The sequence below is a fragment of the Carcharhinus amblyrhynchos genome, chromosome 30, assembly GCF_965287045.1.
Source record: "Carcharhinus amblyrhynchos chromosome 30, sCarAmb.v2.hapA, whole genome shotgun sequence".
In the NCBI taxonomy this organism is placed as follows: Eukaryota; Metazoa; Chordata; class Chondrichthyes; order Carcharhiniformes; family Carcharhinidae; genus Carcharhinus; species Carcharhinus amblyrhynchos.
The window spans coordinates 19,283,573-19,302,624 of record NC_137353.1 but is presented as its reverse complement, the minus strand read 5'-3'; the positions used below and the strand labels follow the sequence as shown (position 1 = coordinate 19,302,624).

Below are 19,052 nucleotides of genomic sequence, written 5' to 3'. Positions count from 1 at the left end.
CAGACACAGGAAACAAGTCTTTCCAGTCCATCCTATCTAACCTCCTCATAACACCTCAATTAGGTGTTACTTCCTCTGTTTCAAAAAAAAACTAGCCTATCTGATCTCTCCTCATTGCTACAATTTTCAAGCCCTGACAACATTCTTGTAAACTTCCTGTACACTGCCTCCTTCCTATAATGTGGTGACCAAAATGACACACAGTTCCAGCTGTGGCCTAATCAGCATTTTATACAGTTCTTGCATTACATCGCTGCTTTTGTATTCCGTCAATAAAATATAGTATTCCATCTGCTTTCTTGACCACCTTGTCCACCTGTCCTGCCACCTTCAAGGACCTGCGGACATGTACTCCAAGGGTCTCTCTTCCTCAACCCTTCTCAATATCTTCCCATTCATTGCGCATTCTCTTCTTTGTTTTCCCTCCCCAAATGCACACTTTTCCGGATTGAATTCCACTTTCCAGTTTTCTACCCATTTAACCAAACCATTGATATCAATCTGGAGACAGCAACTATCCTGTAAACTATGAACTATATGGACAATTTTTATATCTTCTCCAATTCCCAATGATGTCTTCCACATTTAAGTCTGAATCATAAATATATACAACACTGAGGGCTCCAACACTGAGCCTTGTGGAACACCACAAGAAACAATTTCCATTCACAAAATCATCAATTGATCTTTGCTTTCTGTCACTGAGCCAATTTTAGATCCAATCTGCTGTCATGGTAAGTGATTCTTGTTCTGGACTCCAGTATTATAAACTGTACAATTTACTCTGGACTATATATAGGGCCATCTGATCCAGGGGGCTGAAGCTAAGATGTTAGAGATTGTTGGAAACAAATCTTCAGATGCCTTGCAGTTGAATGTTTATGTTATGAAAATATGTAATAAAGTTAGTTCAGCAGCAATGCTGTCAGCTGTCATGCATCATAAAATCTAGACACCAGCCACATTCCCCTATTTTCTTTGAGATATCACTTTTCTGACCCGTCTGCCTTGTGGGACTTTGTTAAATTCTTTACTGAAATCCAATACACTACCCTCATTAATCCTCCCTGTTTCTTTCTCAAAAAATTCTATTAAGTTAGTAAGACACAATCTTCTCTAACAAAACCATGCCTACTATCCCTGATCAATCAGTTCCTTTCTAAGTGACAGTTTATCCTATCTCTCAGAATTGTTTCCAATCACTTACCCACCACCAAATTCAGACTGACCAACCTATAGTTTTCTGGCTTATCCTTCGCACCATTTTAAATAATGGTACAACATTCACAGACCTCCAATCCTCTGGGTGTAGTGAAGATTGGGAAATGATCCTCTGAGAATCTGTTATTTCCACTCTGGTTTCCTTCACCTGCCAGGGACACAATCCATTTGGCCCTGGTGATTTATCCACCTTCAAGGATGCCAATACTTTCTCTCTCACAATGGTTATTGTGTCTAATATTTCATACTCCTCGTCTTTGACTAGAATGTCTGAGTCATCCCTCTCCTTAGTGAAGACAAAGAACTCATTGAGAACCCTGTCCACAACTTTTGAATCAACCCACAAGTTATCATCTACATCCCTGATAGGCCCTGCCTTTTTCTTAATTATTCTCTTACTCTTAATGTACTGGTAAAACATCTTAGGATTTTCTTTGATTTTACCTGCCAATATTTTTTATAGCTTCTCTTTGCTTCCCTAATTTTCATTTTCAGCCCTGTACTTTCTATACTCCTCTATATTGGACTTTTGTGTCTGCCAAGCTTTCTTTTTCTCCTTCATTTTACCCTGTATGCTTCTGGATAAGCAGGAGGTTCTAGATTTGACAGTCCCACCCTTTTTATTTACAGGGGACCTGTCTACAATGTACCTGTAGAATCTCACCTTTGAATGCCTCCTACTGCTTTGATACTGTCTTTCTTTCTAACAGCTGTATCCATCCACTTTTGCCAGCTCACCTCTCAGCTTTGTAAAATTTGTCTTCCCCCCCAGTTTAGAACTTTTACTCCTGTTCTATCTCTGTCCTTTTCCATGATAATGCTAAATCTAACTGCATTGTGGTCACTATCTCAAAAATAGTCACCCACTGATACTTCATCCACTTGTCCTAAGACATATTTAGATTTGCAGCCCCTCTCCAGCTTGTTCCACACTGTCTAAAAAGTTCTCTTGAATGCAGTTCAAGAATGTTGTGCCCTTGTACCATCACACTGTTTCTTCCCCAGTTGATATTAGGGTGGTTCAGTCCCCAATGGTTACAGTCCTATTGTTTTTACGCACTCAGACATCTGTCTACATATTTCCTCTTCTAACTCCCTTCCACTCTTTGGAGGTCTATAATACACTTCGAGCAGCGTGACTGCCCTTTTTGTTTTAGAGAGATGAGGAAGGACTAAGATGAGGGAGGGAGATAGGAGGGAGGTGAAAGAGGCAGAGATCAGAGGGGGAAATGGTGGGACAGAGGGTGGAAGAAAAGTTTGGAGGGTGAAATGAAGTAAGTGAGGGAGGAAAAAGGGAATCCATTTGACGCTGAGTGGTAAGGTGCAGTTCTAATGTGTTTAATACCATTGAGAGCATTGAAGTTTGAAGCTCAGCGCTTGTGAATGCAGTTCCGTTGTCTGGCACCATGACTTAAGGTACCAGGGGTCACAGTTTGAGGATTCAAGGTAGACTATTTAGGGCGGAGGTGAGAGGACATTTCTTCACCCAAAGAGTGGTGAGCCTGTGGAATTCATTACCACAGGAGGTAGTTGATGCTAAAACATTGAATGTATTCAAGAAGCGGCTGGATATAGCACTTGGAATGAATGGAATCAAATGTTATGAAAAAAAGCAGGATTAGACTATTGAATTGGATGAGCAGCCATGATCATAATGAATGGCAAAGCAGGCTCAAAGGACCAAATGGCCTCTCTTCTATGTTTCTATGTAATCCGTCAGTTGAAAAGTATTGGCATAATCTTTCATGGTAGTATGTGATGTAGGTGACTTCACCTCAAAAATGTTCATTCATTTAGAGTGTGCATGAATCAAGAATAAAAACATTGTGCCCAGGAATGAAACAATATAATGAATATGGATTAGTACCCATGGCCGGCCAGGCTATTCCCAAGGGTGCAGTGGGGCTGTAGCAGGAAACCTTTGTTGCAGCTGGCACTGTTGACAGTGCTTGACTAGCTTCTCGATATCAGCATCAATACCAGGCCATCACACATAACTCCTGACAAACATCTTCATCTTCAATGAACGCCGTGATTTCAGTGAGGAACAATTCTCTGCCTGGCACAGGAACGACCATTCTTGCTCCATAGATTATGACACCATTTTGACAATGCAATTCATTCTGGCCAGTAAAGAATGCTTTTATTTCCTCGGAAACTGTTTCACTTACCCATCCTGGAGTATTTTGTCTCTCACTTTGGACAGAGGTGGATCTTGATTGGTTCAATTTCTGACCTGCTTCACCGAGACTGGCAACCTATCTAAAAATTTAATGCCATGATGATTTTTTGTGGTACTAGAATACATGTGATACTTTTTTGCAAGGTTAAGTGGCTAAGAGCATCTGCATTCGCTGTGTACATTCCAGCTCGATGTTTGAAAGTATATTTGTAGGTGGACTGAGTTAATGCCATCATTGAATTCTTGCCGAGGTAATCAGCAGGGTAGCCTTATCCTCTTTGAAGAGACTCGAGAGCAGATTGTGGTCAGAATCAATGGTTAAGTATCTACCATGTAAACACTGGTGGAATTTCTTGATGCCAAAGGTTGTTCTTCCTTCTCGATTTGTGAGTAGCCTTTTTCGGTCTCTGAAGGGGTTGTCGATACATACCCTATTGACCTTTCAGAGCTGTCACCCATCTCATGGGACAACATTGCACCAACATCATGTGGCGAGACATTGCAGGGTCAAATCAGTTCTTGGGTGAAAGTGTACTAACATGTTTGAGGAATGCAGCAATTGCCAAAACATTGATTGTGTTCAAGAGGTGGCCAGATATAGTACTTGAGGCGATGGGATCAAAGACTATGGGGAGAAAGCAGGATTAGATTATCAAGGTGGACAATCAGCCATGATCGTAATGAATGGCGGAGCAGCCTCGGAGGGCTGAATGATGTCCTCCTGCTCCTATTTTCTATGTTTCCATGTTTCAATTGAAAGCTTGCTTTTGGGGAGCTTCCAAGACCAATGATGGTGTTTCTTCAACAGAAAATGTAAGGGGGACAATATTGTTGATAAGTTTGCTAAAAAAACATCCATGGTAGTTTGCCATCCCCAAAATTATTTGAGTTCAGTTATATTTATAGGGACAGGTGCCTCCTTTATCAGCGTAACCTTATCTGTCACGGGATATAATCATTGTGTATCTACACAGTACCCCAGCTTGGTCTCCTCAGTGGTTTAAAAGGTGTACTTCTCTTTCTTGAGGTGAACTCCAGCCTCTGAAATTTCTTTAATACCCCTTCCAACTCTGCAATTGCTCAGTTTCTTTTGATCCTGTTATAAGGACATCATCAAGGTACACTACAACCTACGTAGCCCCTATATCAGACTCTCCTATGTTATTTGGAATATTGCACGTGCCAAAGACAGGCCAAAAGGCAGGCATGTATATTGGAATATGCTTTTGTGTGTATTTTTCATGACATAGCCCATCATCATCTAATTCGAGTCACTGATATGCATGACCCATATCCAGCTTTTGTGTAAGATTGACCTCCTGCCAGCTTTGCATACACGTCCTCAATTCTCAGGATTGGATTTTTATCCAGCTTGGCGGCCTGATTAACTGTTAGCTTACAACTTCCGCAAATGTGAATGGTCTTGTCGGTTTCAATACTATGTGTGATGCCCACTCTGAGAAGTGAACTGAACTGGCTGTGTAATGTCTAGTTCTTCCAATCTGTTTAAGTCAGTTTCCACTTTTTCCTATAAGGCATATGGTACAGGTCTTCTCCTAAAGAATTGGGAGTTGCCTCCAGATCCACATAAATGTTAGCATTTAGCCCTTTCATTTTGCCTAATTCATCAAGAAGATGCTCTCATATTTTCTTATCAGTTTGGGCACCCTTCCCACACTTGAAAAATCTCAGCCTAATTCAACTTGATTTCTTCAAGCTAATCATGGTCGAGAAGGTTTGGTCCTTCACCTTTCACTATTATTCCTGGGAGCTGGGTAGGATTATTGTCCATAGTTTACAGGTACCATTGGGGTGCTTTTTATTTCTATTGCTTCTCCCAGATAAGTCTTCGATTTGGCAGAAGTGGTCTTCATGTTTAATGGTTGGACTCCCTGTCTAGGTGTATGCATGCCCATCTCAGTGACTATGTCCCTGCATACACTTCCATCTTAAGAGGCTTCCCAGGGCATTATAGTAATAGGGTCAATCTTGCCTGTTTTTAGGTTAAACAAAGAGTGAATACCAGGATCACTGGTGTTCCACCTTGTATACTTGTAAGATCTTGACTTAGCTCTGCACAGCTTTTTCAATTGTACTCTTTTGTGATAATAAAAAGCGTCCTTAAACTGATATGACTGTTACAGTGTGATTACCTCCACATCTATAACATTCCCCTTCAAGCATTACTAACTGCCTATTCTGTACCTTTTTGTTTTGTTGGTAGCTGAAATTGTTTCCCACTTCATGACTGGTTCGATGGTTTTGGCGCCACAGCTGACTGGAGGTTCCTGCCCTAACTGCTGAACGGTACCATTTTGTGCATTCTTTTGCAGCACTTTCCATGGCCAATGCTCTCTCCATTGCTCATTTAAAACTTATGTCAACCTCTGCAAATAATCTGCGTTGAATTGCGTTATTCATGACACAGACTAACTTATCTCGTAATATGTCATTTAGGGTGGCTCCAAAATCACAGTACTCCGATAATTGCTCCCGTTTAGCAATGTAAGTCACGATCGATTTGCCCGGGGCTCTCACCCTCAAAGTAAATTAAAATCTCTGGAGTGTTTGATGGTTGATTTTGCAATTGAGCGTTCACTAAATTGAGGAGCTGCCTAAATTATTTGGAGTCAAGCATGCTTGGTGCAGTAAGATTGCAAATAAGGTTATATGTCTGAGCTCCATAGACACTTAGGAGAATTGCTTTGCATTTGTCTCCTCCCCTATTCCATTTGCTGGAGATAATATCCAAGGCAATTGGCATATTGTGATCAGTGTTCCATGGAGGAGTCTAATGGGTCTCTTCATCCAAAGTGAGGCATTCTGCTGAGTACTTTTTGTTTCAGACTTTGATTAAAACTGGGTGTCAGGATAATTTATCCTCATTGCCACATGTAAAGATGCACTTTCACAGACTTCATTCGTGTACACAAAAGATATTTATTAACAAGAATTGTATAGCAGCAACGTGGGCTGTAGTTTGCTTCCAAAATGTGTCTCCCTCAGAATCTTTCTCACCATAGATTGATTCCACACCCTGATTCCTGATTGGTCACCCAGGTCAGGTGACCCTTACTCTGCTGTGTTGCCCTTAAAAGACAATCAGCAAAGAGAAATAAGGGAATGACAGAGGGTGGTGGTTTGGGGGCAGTGGCCATTCCTGGGGTTGTCAGTGTCTCTGTTGATTCAGACAGAATGGGAATGGAGAGTTTATCAATGAAGCAGTCACACTGGAATAAAAATGGCTTCATTCTCAGTGTGGGGAAAATCTGTATACTAACACCAAGCAGCGGTCCATGTACATCTCCAATCATTAATCAGTCCTTTTATTTCATCCTGGGCATTTGCCCCTGTTTGGGCTCCCCAACCTGGACTCCTGCATTTGATCTGTGAAACAGTGATTAGCACTGCTGCCTCACAAGCACCAGGGACCTGGGTTCAATTCCTGGCTGTGCAGAAGTATGCACGTTCTCCCCACGTCTGTGTGGGTTTCGTCCGGGTGTTCTGGTTTCCTTCCACAGTCCGAAAGACATGCTGGTTAGGTGGATTAACCATGCTGAATTCTCCCTCCTTGTACCCGAACAGGCGCCGGAGTGTGGCGACTAGGGGATTTTCGCAGTAACTTCATTGCAGTGTTAATGTACGCCTACTTGTAACACTAATAAATAAACTTTAAAACTTTTTTTTGAAGCTGAAAGTCCAATCAATTGTAGCCCCAGTGGATAGTCACTGACGCGCACCGCGCCTTTATCAAAGATGGCGGCCCCCTGGGTCGTCACAGCGCCCCGCCGGGCGTTCCCCTCCACACTAGTCTGATTGACAGCTCTCAGAGGCGTGGGTTCGGCTGTGCGATCCTCTGTATCCCGGCAAAGAGGCAGAGGGAGCAAGAGAATGGCTCCGAGAGTCTGGGATTCGATGCAAACCATTCCTACCATTTTGGACTAAATCAAGCCCGGGGTCGCAGGCTTATCCTCCGCGTTTGTCTTGTCCTCCCCCACCCCCTCCCCTTCCCTTCCCTTTGGATCAGGCGATGAGCAGACTAAATGAAGGGTGAATGCCAAACGAGAGAGAAAGACAGCCTCAAAATGACAGTGGATTTTGAAGAGTGTGTGAAAGATTCCCCTCGGTTCAGGTAAGGGGTGTGCAATCATTGGACATGACTTATATCTGGCTGGATTCATTGATTCTGAGAGTAGGTGCTGTAGGCATGTAACAATGGGGATGTAATATATACCTTAAATTCAGAGAAAATCTGGCAAACCCAGCATTATTTCGAGTTTGCAGATATATTCATAAAACGTACTGTGTGAATATGAGCCTTAAAAGGCGAGGCTGTACTGGTTCCATTACATTCCTACTCAAAGCAGCTGAAATAACGCCTGTTTCAGCCGCTGAATGGGACGCCCTTCAGGAACAGAGTGTGAGCCTTCACAAAAGGTGTTCTGTCAAAAGACACACGCGTTGCACAAATTGCCCTGTGACAATAGTTTCCTGGCGAAAGTAGGGGTGGTGGTCACTCTCCCCCCGGTGTGGTGGGACCTAGGACGGGAGCAAGATTGACAGACATACATCAGGACGTTTACTCTTGTCCATTTTAAAACGCCCTTTTTTTTCCCCAAATGGGACAAGGCAGCGGGCGATTTCTTGCCGTGGCCCCGCGATGTTCTGCAATTTCAGCAGTAGCTAATCCATCCAAAATGTTGAAATAATAGCCAACCGCCATGCGGTGTTTTTTCTCTTTTGTTAGATGATGCTGCACAGTGGTTGCCTGGTGCCGAAGGACTTAACACCTTAATGATAATAGTGACGCGGGGGTGGGGGGGGGTCGTTGGGGGTGGCGGAGCAGTGTGGCAATAAATACAATTAAGTAATGGGCCGCCCTGTCACTGGACTTGTGGCATTTCTGCTGTCAGTTGCAGCCAGTGCAGTAACTGCAAAGGAGGGCGAGAGGCGCCGTTCCTCATTTAAGAAAATCTTAGCCTCACATTATTTCCCAGTCATTTCCGAATCCAGCTCCACTCGATTCAGTCGTTGTTAGATTTCTGCTCGTTTGTCAATTTGTGATCTTTTTGTGTGTGTGTGTGTGTGTTTGATGGCAAGAGATTGCATGATGTCGGATCTTGATATTGGGGAGCGGGGTGAGAAACGGTCCTTAATTCTGTGCCCGTAAAAATGCCACGCTGAGGATAAAGGCAGATGTGTAATAATGGACATCTCCGCTCCTGTTCTGTGCATCAGCGTGCTTTTGATTGCTGTGTTATGTTTAAATCATGCAAGTTACTTATTTCCTCGGTTGAAGTCTCTTTTCCTTCATCCCTGCAATTGGACTGGATTACTATATATTTCGTTGTGGGTACCACTATTGTCTGTAAGATGCTGTGAACAGAGCAGTGAGTCTTACTAAGAGCTATGTGGATGGTTTCAGGGGGGTTAACCAAAGAGCAGTGATAGTAATTGAGTTAACTCCTAGATATGTACATATTGGTTCTGTGCACTATCAACTTCTATATCTCATTTCCCCAAAACCTGTCCATCATCTATCTACAAGTCACATTTTGCCTGGATGAGTGCAGCTTCAACAATGCTCAAACTCCACAGAATGCAGGACAAAGCAGCCCCATTTGATGGGCACCCCATCCACCACCATAAATGCTTACTCTCTCACACCTCCAGTACACTGTGTGTACCATTTATACGAGGCAACAATTCACCAGGCAGTGCCTTCCAAACCCATGCCCTCTACTGCGGGCAACAGACACACGGGAGCATCACCACCTGCAAGTTTCTCCCAAATTCACTCACTATCCTGACTCAGAGCTATAATCACCGTTCCTTCAATTTCGCTGGATCAAAATCCTAGAGAATTCCTTCCCTTACAGCACTGTGGGTACCTACGCCACATGGGCTGCCGTGGTTCAAGAAGGCAGCTTCTCAAAGGTAGTGAGGGATGGACAATAAATGTTGGTCTAGCTGACAAAGTTCAAAAAGCAGTGATGACGTGGTCAGAATGAGTTACACCTCATAGCTGCCACATTCCTCCTGCTCTCCTTCGAACCTGCCGCCCATACCATGCCCTGTCCACCTCACATCCACACCTATGGGAAAGATGGCTAATTGCGCCCAGTCAAAAGCAACAGAGGGTGGGCAATAAAGGCCAACTTGCAGTATATCCTAAGAATGGATTCTAATCATAGGCAAAGGGGTCTACATGTTAGATTTCCATCCTGGAAGCATTTATTGTGTAGCTGCTCAAATTATTGACCCATGGGTCAGTGTGCGAACCAGGCTGTTGTGTAGGCTTCACTGTTTGCCCAGTGATTGCTAGGGATCAAGGCTGTGTCAACCAGGTCACTCACTGACCATTGTGTAAGAGCCTCAATATCTGGGAATCTCCTGCTCGATTGCCAAAATTGTTGTCGCGCAGTAGAAAGGGAAAAGTCACAGTCCAAATATCGGAAAAAGCAAATGTGGCAGAACACAGAGGACAGTAATTTCCATGTTCTGCATTGTTGTCACAGCCTTGAATTAGGAGTCCAGTTAAAGATAAAAAGGCGTTGAAGGAAACCTAGTGCTATCCTTCCTCTCTGAGTCATTATCTAAATACCAGTTTGTGTGACATGGACAAGAATGCTGCTGCTCCATCCAGCGGTCCATCCAACATCATCTTCTGGATCAATCAAAACTTCCTAAGCTTCGGTAAAAGTGAAACAATCCTCTTTGCTTCTCATCTGCATGTAATTCCATCTCCATTACTGGCTCCTAACAGAGACTCAGCCTCCGACTGCACATCACTAGCATACTCCTTGCCCCTGAGTGAGTTTGCTACACATATCTGGCCCATTGCCCAGAGTGCATTCTTTCACCTTGGGAATTCTCCACATTTATACACACATCCTACCTCTCTGCTACTGGAGCTCTCGCCACTGGCTTCATCACTTTATGGATCAATATTTCAAATGCTCTCTTTGCATGGCTTCCTGCTTCTATTCTTTTAAAGCTTCCTGTAATCCTTTCCTACAAAGTCTCGTTTTGCCACCATCATCTAAATTTTTGCCCAGTTCTATTGGTTGCTATTCCCCATGTAAGGTATTGAAATGTTACATCTACATGCAGTTCCGGCTAACTTTTCCCATAATAAAATCCCATGTCAATATTGAGGATGGAAACTTGTGGAGCTGTAATTAAACCCACTCTCCATTGATGAATTGCAGCCTCACCACCACCACTAGATAGGTACAGTAGTAGTGCTGCAAGTTAATATAGATTCTTTCCGTTCCAGGGATGTAGGAATTTATACTGGAAATTTTTAAAATCAAAGCAGAATTATGACTTTTAAGAAAAGGGCAGAATGATGGTTGCTTGCCTTGGTCCAAGCATCTCCTGCCTTTTAACTGCTGCTGTATCTGAAGACCACTTGATCCAGCACAGGCACAGCAGGCAGAATGGCCTCCTCCTGTGCTGGATCATTCGCAATTCTATCATTGTCCATGTGAGATGCCGCAGGAGATAAACTGATATAAATGGTTTGGAAATAGAAGCATGATATCAAACCCCGTGAGTGATGCTAAGTTAGTGGATATGTGAGCAGAAGATTAAGGAGGATGCAGCGAGGTCAGCAAACAGGCTAGACTGATGCTAGATGCAGCTCAGTGTGGAAAAATATAGGTAGTACATTTTGAGAAAAAACAGAGAGGTAAATAATGAGATAAAACCTAATTGTAAGATTCTTGAGGGCAGAGGAATATAGAAGTGCCCAGGGATGCCAACACATACCCCTTTAAAATTGGAAGCTCAGTAAAAAGAGGGGAGGTGGCATAGTGGCATTGCCACTCACTAGTAATCCAGAGACCCAGGACAATACTCTGGGAATCTGGGTTCAAATCCCGCAAAGGCAGATTAGTGGAATCTGAATTCAGTAACAATCTGGAATTAAAAATCTATTGATGACCATTGTTATTAAAAACAAATCTGGTTCATTAATGTTCTTTAGGAAAGGAAATCTACCAAGCTTGTCTGGCCTGGCCTATATGTGACTCCAGATCCACAGCAATGTGGTTGACTCTTAATTGCCCTCTGAAATAGTCTGGCAAGCCGCTCAGTTGTATCAAACTGCTACAGTCAATCGTGCTCACTACCATCTCCCCAAGGGCAGTTAGGGATGGGCAGTAAAAGTTGGCCTAGCCAATGACACATCCCTTAAATGAATTTTTAAAAACTCCTTTACATAGATTTGAACTTGAACGAGAATTGCAATACTGCATTTAGTCCAGGAAAGATATTAGAACCATAGCAATGGTGAAGAGATACCAAATTGACAGGGTTTAGTTATGAAGAATTTTCGAGTCCAATATGCCTCTTTTTTGGAACTCAAAACATTAAATCTGTCTCTCTCTTTCTCAAAGACACTGCCAGAATTGCTGAGTTTTTCCAGCATTTTCTGCTTTGATTTTAGATTTCCTGTAAAATCTGTAAAAGTCTGTTTATGCAAATTCTGGATCCTCCCTGTCTACATTTGGAGTTCTGTGCTATTTCAAAATCTGATGCTGTGTTTGTAGAACTTGCCACCACAAGGAATAGTTGAAGCAACTAGCACAGGTGGGTTTAAGAAGCTAGACAAACACGAGGGAGAAAGGAACCAAAGCCAATGCTCATAAACCTGGATAGAGTAAGGTGGGAGGCAAGCTTGTGTGGAACATCAATACCAACGCAGGCCTGTTTAAAGTTTTGAAGTGCATTTATTAGTGTCATAAGTAGGCTTACGTTAACACAGCAATAAAGTTGCTGTGAAAGTCCCCTAGTTGGAGTGAATGGCCTGTTTCTGTGCTGTGCTGTCCATGGAACTTTGTATTTTTAGTGTCTCAGAGTTTGCTTGGGGTGATGTGTACTATCACGTGGAGCTTTATATTGCTGGAAATCCCTGAGGGTAATGAGGATTGAATCTTGATGGGATAATGTTAGTTGTCAACCCCTTCCCATTGTATTTCATTTCCTGAAGGATATGCAAGCATGCTGCCTCAGATGGGTCCCTATACATAGCTTACCTCCACTCTGTGGAAATCCATCCTTCTAAAGAATAACAAGAAGAAAACAGAAGGACACAAACAAATATCATGGATTTTAAATGAATAAAGATGGTAACAAAATTCAGAACATTCCTACATTTAGGAATTGAACTTACTTTTGTCATGTGATGCTGCATCACAAAATAAGTCATGAGTTTTTAGTCTTCAGACAAATTATCCAGGCTAACTGTTAATAGAAAGACATGAAAGGATGCCTTATGCATGTGTGCATAGTGTGTATTGCGTGTGTGTTACATGTGTTTGTATGGGTGTTATTTGTTTGTATTATGTGCAGGTGTTATTATTGTGTTATGTAGTGTGTGGTGTGTGTATGGTGTGTGATATGTACTGTGTGTTACATGTACATGTTACTTATGTGTATGGGTGTTATTAGTATGTGTGATGTTTGTGTTATGTCTGAGTGTTATTTGTGTGTGTGTGTAGTGTGTTATGCATGTGTATGTAAATTATGTGTGTGTTATATCTGTGTGCGTGATTGCACGCAGACTATTTGAGACTGATAATATTAATAAGATCTTAACTACAGGGAATTATTTGAATAGCAGAAGTTAAAATTTGAATTTGTCTTCAACTTATCTTCAAAACAAAACATGGGATCCCATTCTCAGATTTTTCAGTGATCAAGTCAGCTTCCTTACACTTCAATATTCTGTTACTGATTTGTTCATTTATGTAACAGAGGTACATAAGCCAAGGTGATCCAAACTGCTGCTATTAAGACATGAGTAGCTGAACAAACATGAAGGAACCAGTTAGATAACCAGTCTTTATAAATAGCAAATGCAAAATTACACTCCGGTTAATTTGGGTAAAGTGTTACATTTAGCCCCCCTCCCATCTATCTTAGTTGTAAACACAACAAGGCTGAAGTAGGTGCAGTGTTAGTGGAGCATTGTTGTCTGCTATAGTCTTCTCAAAGATAACATGATCATTTGCAAAAAGCATTTTAAAATTGAATTTAAGAATAATCCTGTGGCAAAACTTGCATTAATTGCAAATATTTGGGAGGAATCTGATGGATACAATTCTTGGAACTTCTCGTTCTGACAAGATGTAACCTACTCCCTTTAATATAACACATATATAAGGGCGGCACAGTGGTTAGCACTGCTGCCTCACAGCACCAGGGTTCAATTCCAGCCTTGGGTGACTGTGCGTCAGCATGGGTTTCCTCTGGGTGCTCCAGTTTCCTCCCATTGTCCAAAGATGTGCAGGTTAGGTTGATTGGCCATGTTAAATTGCCCCTTAGTGTTAGGGATTATCAGAGTAAATATGTGGGTTTATGGGGATAGGGCCTGGGTGGGATTGTTATCGGCACAGGCTTGATGGGCTGAACAGCCTCCCTCTGCATTGTAGGGATTCTATGATTCTATATCACCCAAAACTGTAATTAGAAAATTAAAGTCTTTGTAAATTGATGTTGTATGGTCTATTGAGAAAATGTTCTGAGAGGACGGTTACTATAATTCTGCAATAACTATATGCAACATTGCTAGGTTTGTTGGTATTAGTACACCATGTATGCTTTAATGTGCCTATGTGTTTCTCGCATTATTCTCAGTTCAGCGCCTTAGATTATTCCCACCACCAGTGTTTCAGTTTCATGTTGCTAAAGCTCAAACAAAAATTAAGTTTAGAAGGATGAATAAGTATATTTTCATTTAACAAGCGAGAATAGAATTAAAAACCACCCTTCACAACCCGAGGATGTCCCCCGATGCCTTGCGGCCAATGAAGTACTTTTGAAGTGCAGTCACCATTGTAATGTAGGAAACGCAGCAGCCAATTTGTGCATAGCAAGCTCCCGCAAACAGCGTTGTGATTATGACCAAATCCTCTGCTTTTCCGGTGATGTTTGTCGAGGAATAGATATTGCTCCAGGTCCCAGTGGGATCCTTTACATCTGCCGCAGAGGGAAGACAGGTTTGTGGTTTAACGGTACAAGGGACAGTGCAGCACTCCTTCAGTACTTAACTGAAGAAACCTCTGGAATGGGGATTGAACTCATGACTTCCCTGAGAGGTGAGAGTGCCACAGTTGACAGCTTATATTGCCAACTTTTTACCCACTCAAATCCACAGACCTATTCCCAATTATCTTTAGTTTACAAAATAAAGAGCAGATAATCAATTTGCAGCACTTGTTGGGCAGGTGGCTAAGTGTTTGGAATCAGACACAATTGCCCATATGTTTTCCAAGCAATCTTTTGTTTTTGGATACCTTGCCTGCTGTGTAAACAGTTTGAAATAGAGCAAGCACAAACTGGATAATGATCCAGACTTGCTATGTGAACAGATTGCTCACGGAATCCTTGCAGTGCAGAAGGAGGCCATTCTGCCCATCGAGCCTGCACCTGACAACAATCCCACCCAGGTTCCATCCCTGTAACCCAGGTATTTACCCTACTAATCCCCCTATGCTACACATCTTGGGACACTAAGGGGCACATCTTAGCCCGCACATCTTTGGACTGTGGGAGGAAACCAGAGCACCCGGAGGAAACCATATGCACAAATCTGTCTCTGTGACATCCAAACCTGCCTTAGTGACACAGCAAGGCTATTATTCCCTATGGATACTTCAATCTTCCACGTCCATTCAAATTTTAAGACTGTTACCTTAAGAGTGAACACCGCGTGCAGTTTCAAGTACTTGTGCTCGCCTTTAGCAGTCAAAGGGAATTCGGCCATGAGTCTGAGCTGTGTTTTTTGGGCATTGTGTAATGATTCTGTGGTGTCAGAACAAAATCAATGCACAGGAGGCTCTGCAAGTTACTCAGAGAGCACAAGTGGAACTGGGGGCAATGCCACGATTTCAGCACCAGGGATGAGAGAGGTCCTGTGATAAGACATATTCCGGGCCTTGAGTGCACTAGTATGACTTTGATGTTGTTTGAAAAGCAAAATTATTTAAGGATTTAAATAAGTAAGTAGGAGATTGCTGCTCTTTCTCTATTAGCAACACCATCTGTGGCATATCAGATCTTTGACACTCAAAACAAGACACACCTTCTTCTAGTCTCACTGCCTTAACTACAGCAATGGGGATTAAATCCAAGTGAAGACATGTTATAGCTCATTTACTACCCTTGGAAATTTACTGCACTAATGTTAATCAGGCGGAGGGCATGGTTGGTAGGTTTTTTTAAACCAACCTGGCATATTTGGGGTCTAAGTTCAGGCCATGATGGAATTCATTAGTGATTGCATTTATTCCATTGCTTCTTTTCAAATGGAGTCTCATGTTCCTTATGTTTTTGAGAATCATTGGCCTGATGTTCTGCTCCACTGTGTTAATTGAACACAGTGTAATAATCAGCTTTCAAATTATTAAAATATAAAACTATTCAAATGTATAACTAATGCGGAAGCAATAATGAAGAAAACCAGAAGGATTTTTATCTGCTTATAAATAACTTTTCCTGCAAGATTTAATGATTAATGCTGACAAACAATATCACAGGTGCAATTTTCTTGCATTAAGAACAAACAGGAGAGAATTGCACACGTCTAACTATTGAAAGATTTTCAAAAACAATTTCTACAAAGAACTCAGTTACAAAACATACTTGTGCTTTCAAAGATCTATCAAAGATTTAGTACGGACCAGGAGAAGTACAGCCCTGAAGTAACTCCCTACAGCTCTGGTCCCCTTTGGCAGAATATTACCATATTTTAATAAACCCTTCAGTTCAATTGCACACTGCCCATGACCAGATTTCCAGTTTGCAGTTGGCCGTCTGTATTTGTCAGTGTTTTCTCAGGCACTGGAGAGAATTCTGGATTGGCTGCTCTGTCTCTTTGCATTCAAGTGTGGAGATGAGTGACACTAGGTCGGCCTTTGAGGAGCTGCTTAATTTGTAAAGTGTGTTCCAGTGTCTAGTTGTTAAAGACTTGAGACCGTTTTGCGTAGACATGGAGTTCACTGGAATTAACTGTGGGTGATGACCACCCAACGAGGTGGCTTGCAACAAAGGTCATCACTGAGGATGCATCGGAGCCAACACAGTGATACAAAGCTCCTGCTCCTCATAGCTATTAAACAACCTTGTATGAACATGAGGTGGGGGGGGGGGGCGCGGAAGAGAACAATAGTGGGTTCAGCTATAAATATCTCTTCAAGATCTGATACTCAGGACTTAGGTTTCACAATTGTAATGTGCAATCATCTATTTAAACTCAATGGATTATCATCCGTACTTCATTGGCTGTAAGGCATGTTGGTGAAATATGATATTTAAATGCAAAACTCTCTTCCTATTAAATTACAGTTGGAAAATCTAGACCTCAGTATCCAGTTTTGCATCAGCCAGCAGAAAAAAGGGGAAAAAATCTGGAAGAAACCAATAAAATAAAAGATATAATGGTTGCGTTTGACTGGGAAATAGGAAGGTGTTGTATTTTTCAACAGGAACAGGAGAAGAGTTTCACACAAAAATTAGATCCGAAGTAGTCCCAGGCACCAATCTGAACTGTTTTTTCCATTGAATGGGATTCCTTTTTTGTTTCCTGTTTCTTGCAGTAAGCACCATTCATAATTCAGAGCATAAACATTGACCAACACCAGAGCAGTGGCTGTCCTCAACTCCCATGTTGGAAAGTCTGCAAGAATTCACTTTGGGAGATTCAGTATTCATTGTCAAAGAATCCCTACAGTGCAGAAGGAGGCCATTCAGCCCATAGAACTTGGACTGACAACAATCCTACCCAGGCCCTATCCCTGTTATCCCACATATCTACCTTGCTAATCCCCCTGACACTAGGGGACAATTTAGCATGGCCAATCAACCTAATACGCACATCTTTGGACTTTGGAGCACCTGGAGGAAACCCACGCAGATATGGGGAAAACGTGCAGACTCCACACAGACAGTGACCCAAGGCAGGAATCGAACCCAGATCCCTGGCGCTGTGAGGCAGCAGTGCTAACCACTGCGCCGCCGTGTCACCCACATTGGGAGCTGTGCATCAGCAAAAACAATACAGATTGTAGTCGTTTATGGATTATTTCTTCCTCCCAGTACACTGCATTTATATAGCACCTATAATGTAAAACATCCTAAAACACTTCATGGGGCTATTATGAGTAACAATACTTGAGATGTAAGCCGCAGACTGAAATATTAGACCAGTTGACCAACATTTATGTTAAAGGTTTAAGGAGTGGCTTAAAAGGAGATGGAAATAGACGTGAAGAGGTTTTGGAAGAGAATTTCAGAACCAAGGGATTAGTCAGCTGAAGCCATGGCTGCCAATAGTGGAGCAACTGAAACTGGAGAAGAGCAAAGGGTGGAATTGAGGAGTGCCAAGAACTCGGTGTGTTGTGGGGCTGATAGAAATTACAGAGATAGGGTAGGGCTAGGCCATGGAAGGATTTGAAAATAAAGACGATGATGATTTTAACGTTGCTAGAGGGGGGAGAACCAAAGTTGCGCACAGTCTAGTTCACTCTTAGACAGGGAGAAAGATGGAGATGGATGGATAGAGTCAGTGGTTAGGGAGTGGAATTTGTGCATCAAACTCCTACAAGCAGCAAAGAAGGAAATACCCAGTTTTGGTAATGATGTTGGCTGAGGAACAAATGCTGGCCCATAACACCAGGCAAACTGCTCTGCTCTTCTTCACACAGTGCCACGGGATATTTTTATGTTCATCCTTAAGAGGGCAGGTGGTTTAATATCTCATTCAAAAGATTGCACCTCCCACAATCCAGCAGCCATGTCTTTCTAATAGATCTCAGATCCGTGTCCATTGTCACCTGACTGATAATCCCTTCCGTGTTAATAGACCATCCCAGCAGCGTAGCAACCAATGGTGCCAACTCTTGGTGGGCCTTGTAAACAAAACGTATTCAGATGGGCCTTGTGGGGGATACAAAAATGTCCAGAGGGGTAATTCTTTCACACAGAGGGTGGTGAGTGTCTGGAACAAGCTGCCAGAGACAGTAGTAGAGGTGGGTAAAATTTTGCCTTTGAAAAAGCATTTAGACAGTCACATGGGTAAGATGGGTATAGAGGGATACGGGCCAAATGTGGGCCATTGGAGCTGGTTTAAAAAAAAAGGGTGTGGCATGGACAAGTTGGGCCAAATGGCCTGTTTCCATGCTGTAAACCTCCATGACTCTTGTCAATATGAAAGGCTAGGTTTCAGATGAATGTTGTCTATGGTAGCAACTAAATGTAAAATCACTGCCAGTTTCCTACATGTATCTGGCGAGAGGAATAAAATTGACAGGGTCAGTGTCAGACATGAAAGCAAGTGATTGTGAAGAAGTCCATGTAACAGACAATTTCATTTAAAGGGAAGAAACGTTACAACATTGAGAGTGTGTGTGTGTGTGCAAAGTCAGTTCTCAAATAAATGGAAAAGGATCATCAAGTACCTTTTCATAACGAGATGTCTCTTTAAATGTACATTTCCTTCCTTGACTTTCTGATGTGAATCATACGGATGTTTATAATCAGCAGCCTGGTGTGTGATACATGCAGAAACATTTGACACCCTAAATAATGGATAGGACGATGCACAGACCAACCCACTGTTTCTGTTCATTGTCTTGTCCTCAGT

The 19,052-nt window shown here is 42.3% G+C and overlaps 1 protein-coding gene across 1 annotated transcript in view; it reads left to right on the top strand.

The window, feature by feature from the left end:
- Positions 1-7,272: 7,272 nt before the first annotated feature.
- Positions 7,273-19,052, top strand: part of acap3a (ArfGAP with coiled-coil, ankyrin repeat and PH domains 3a) — a 331,287-nt gene continuing 319,507 nt past the window's right edge. Inside the window, exon 1 of the mRNA XM_080215115.1 lies at positions 7,273-7,535. Coding sequence (XP_080071241.1) covers positions 7,447-7,535 — 89 coding nt within the window. The 5' untranslated portion in view covers positions 7,273-7,446. The remainder of the gene's footprint in view (positions 7,536-19,052) is intronic.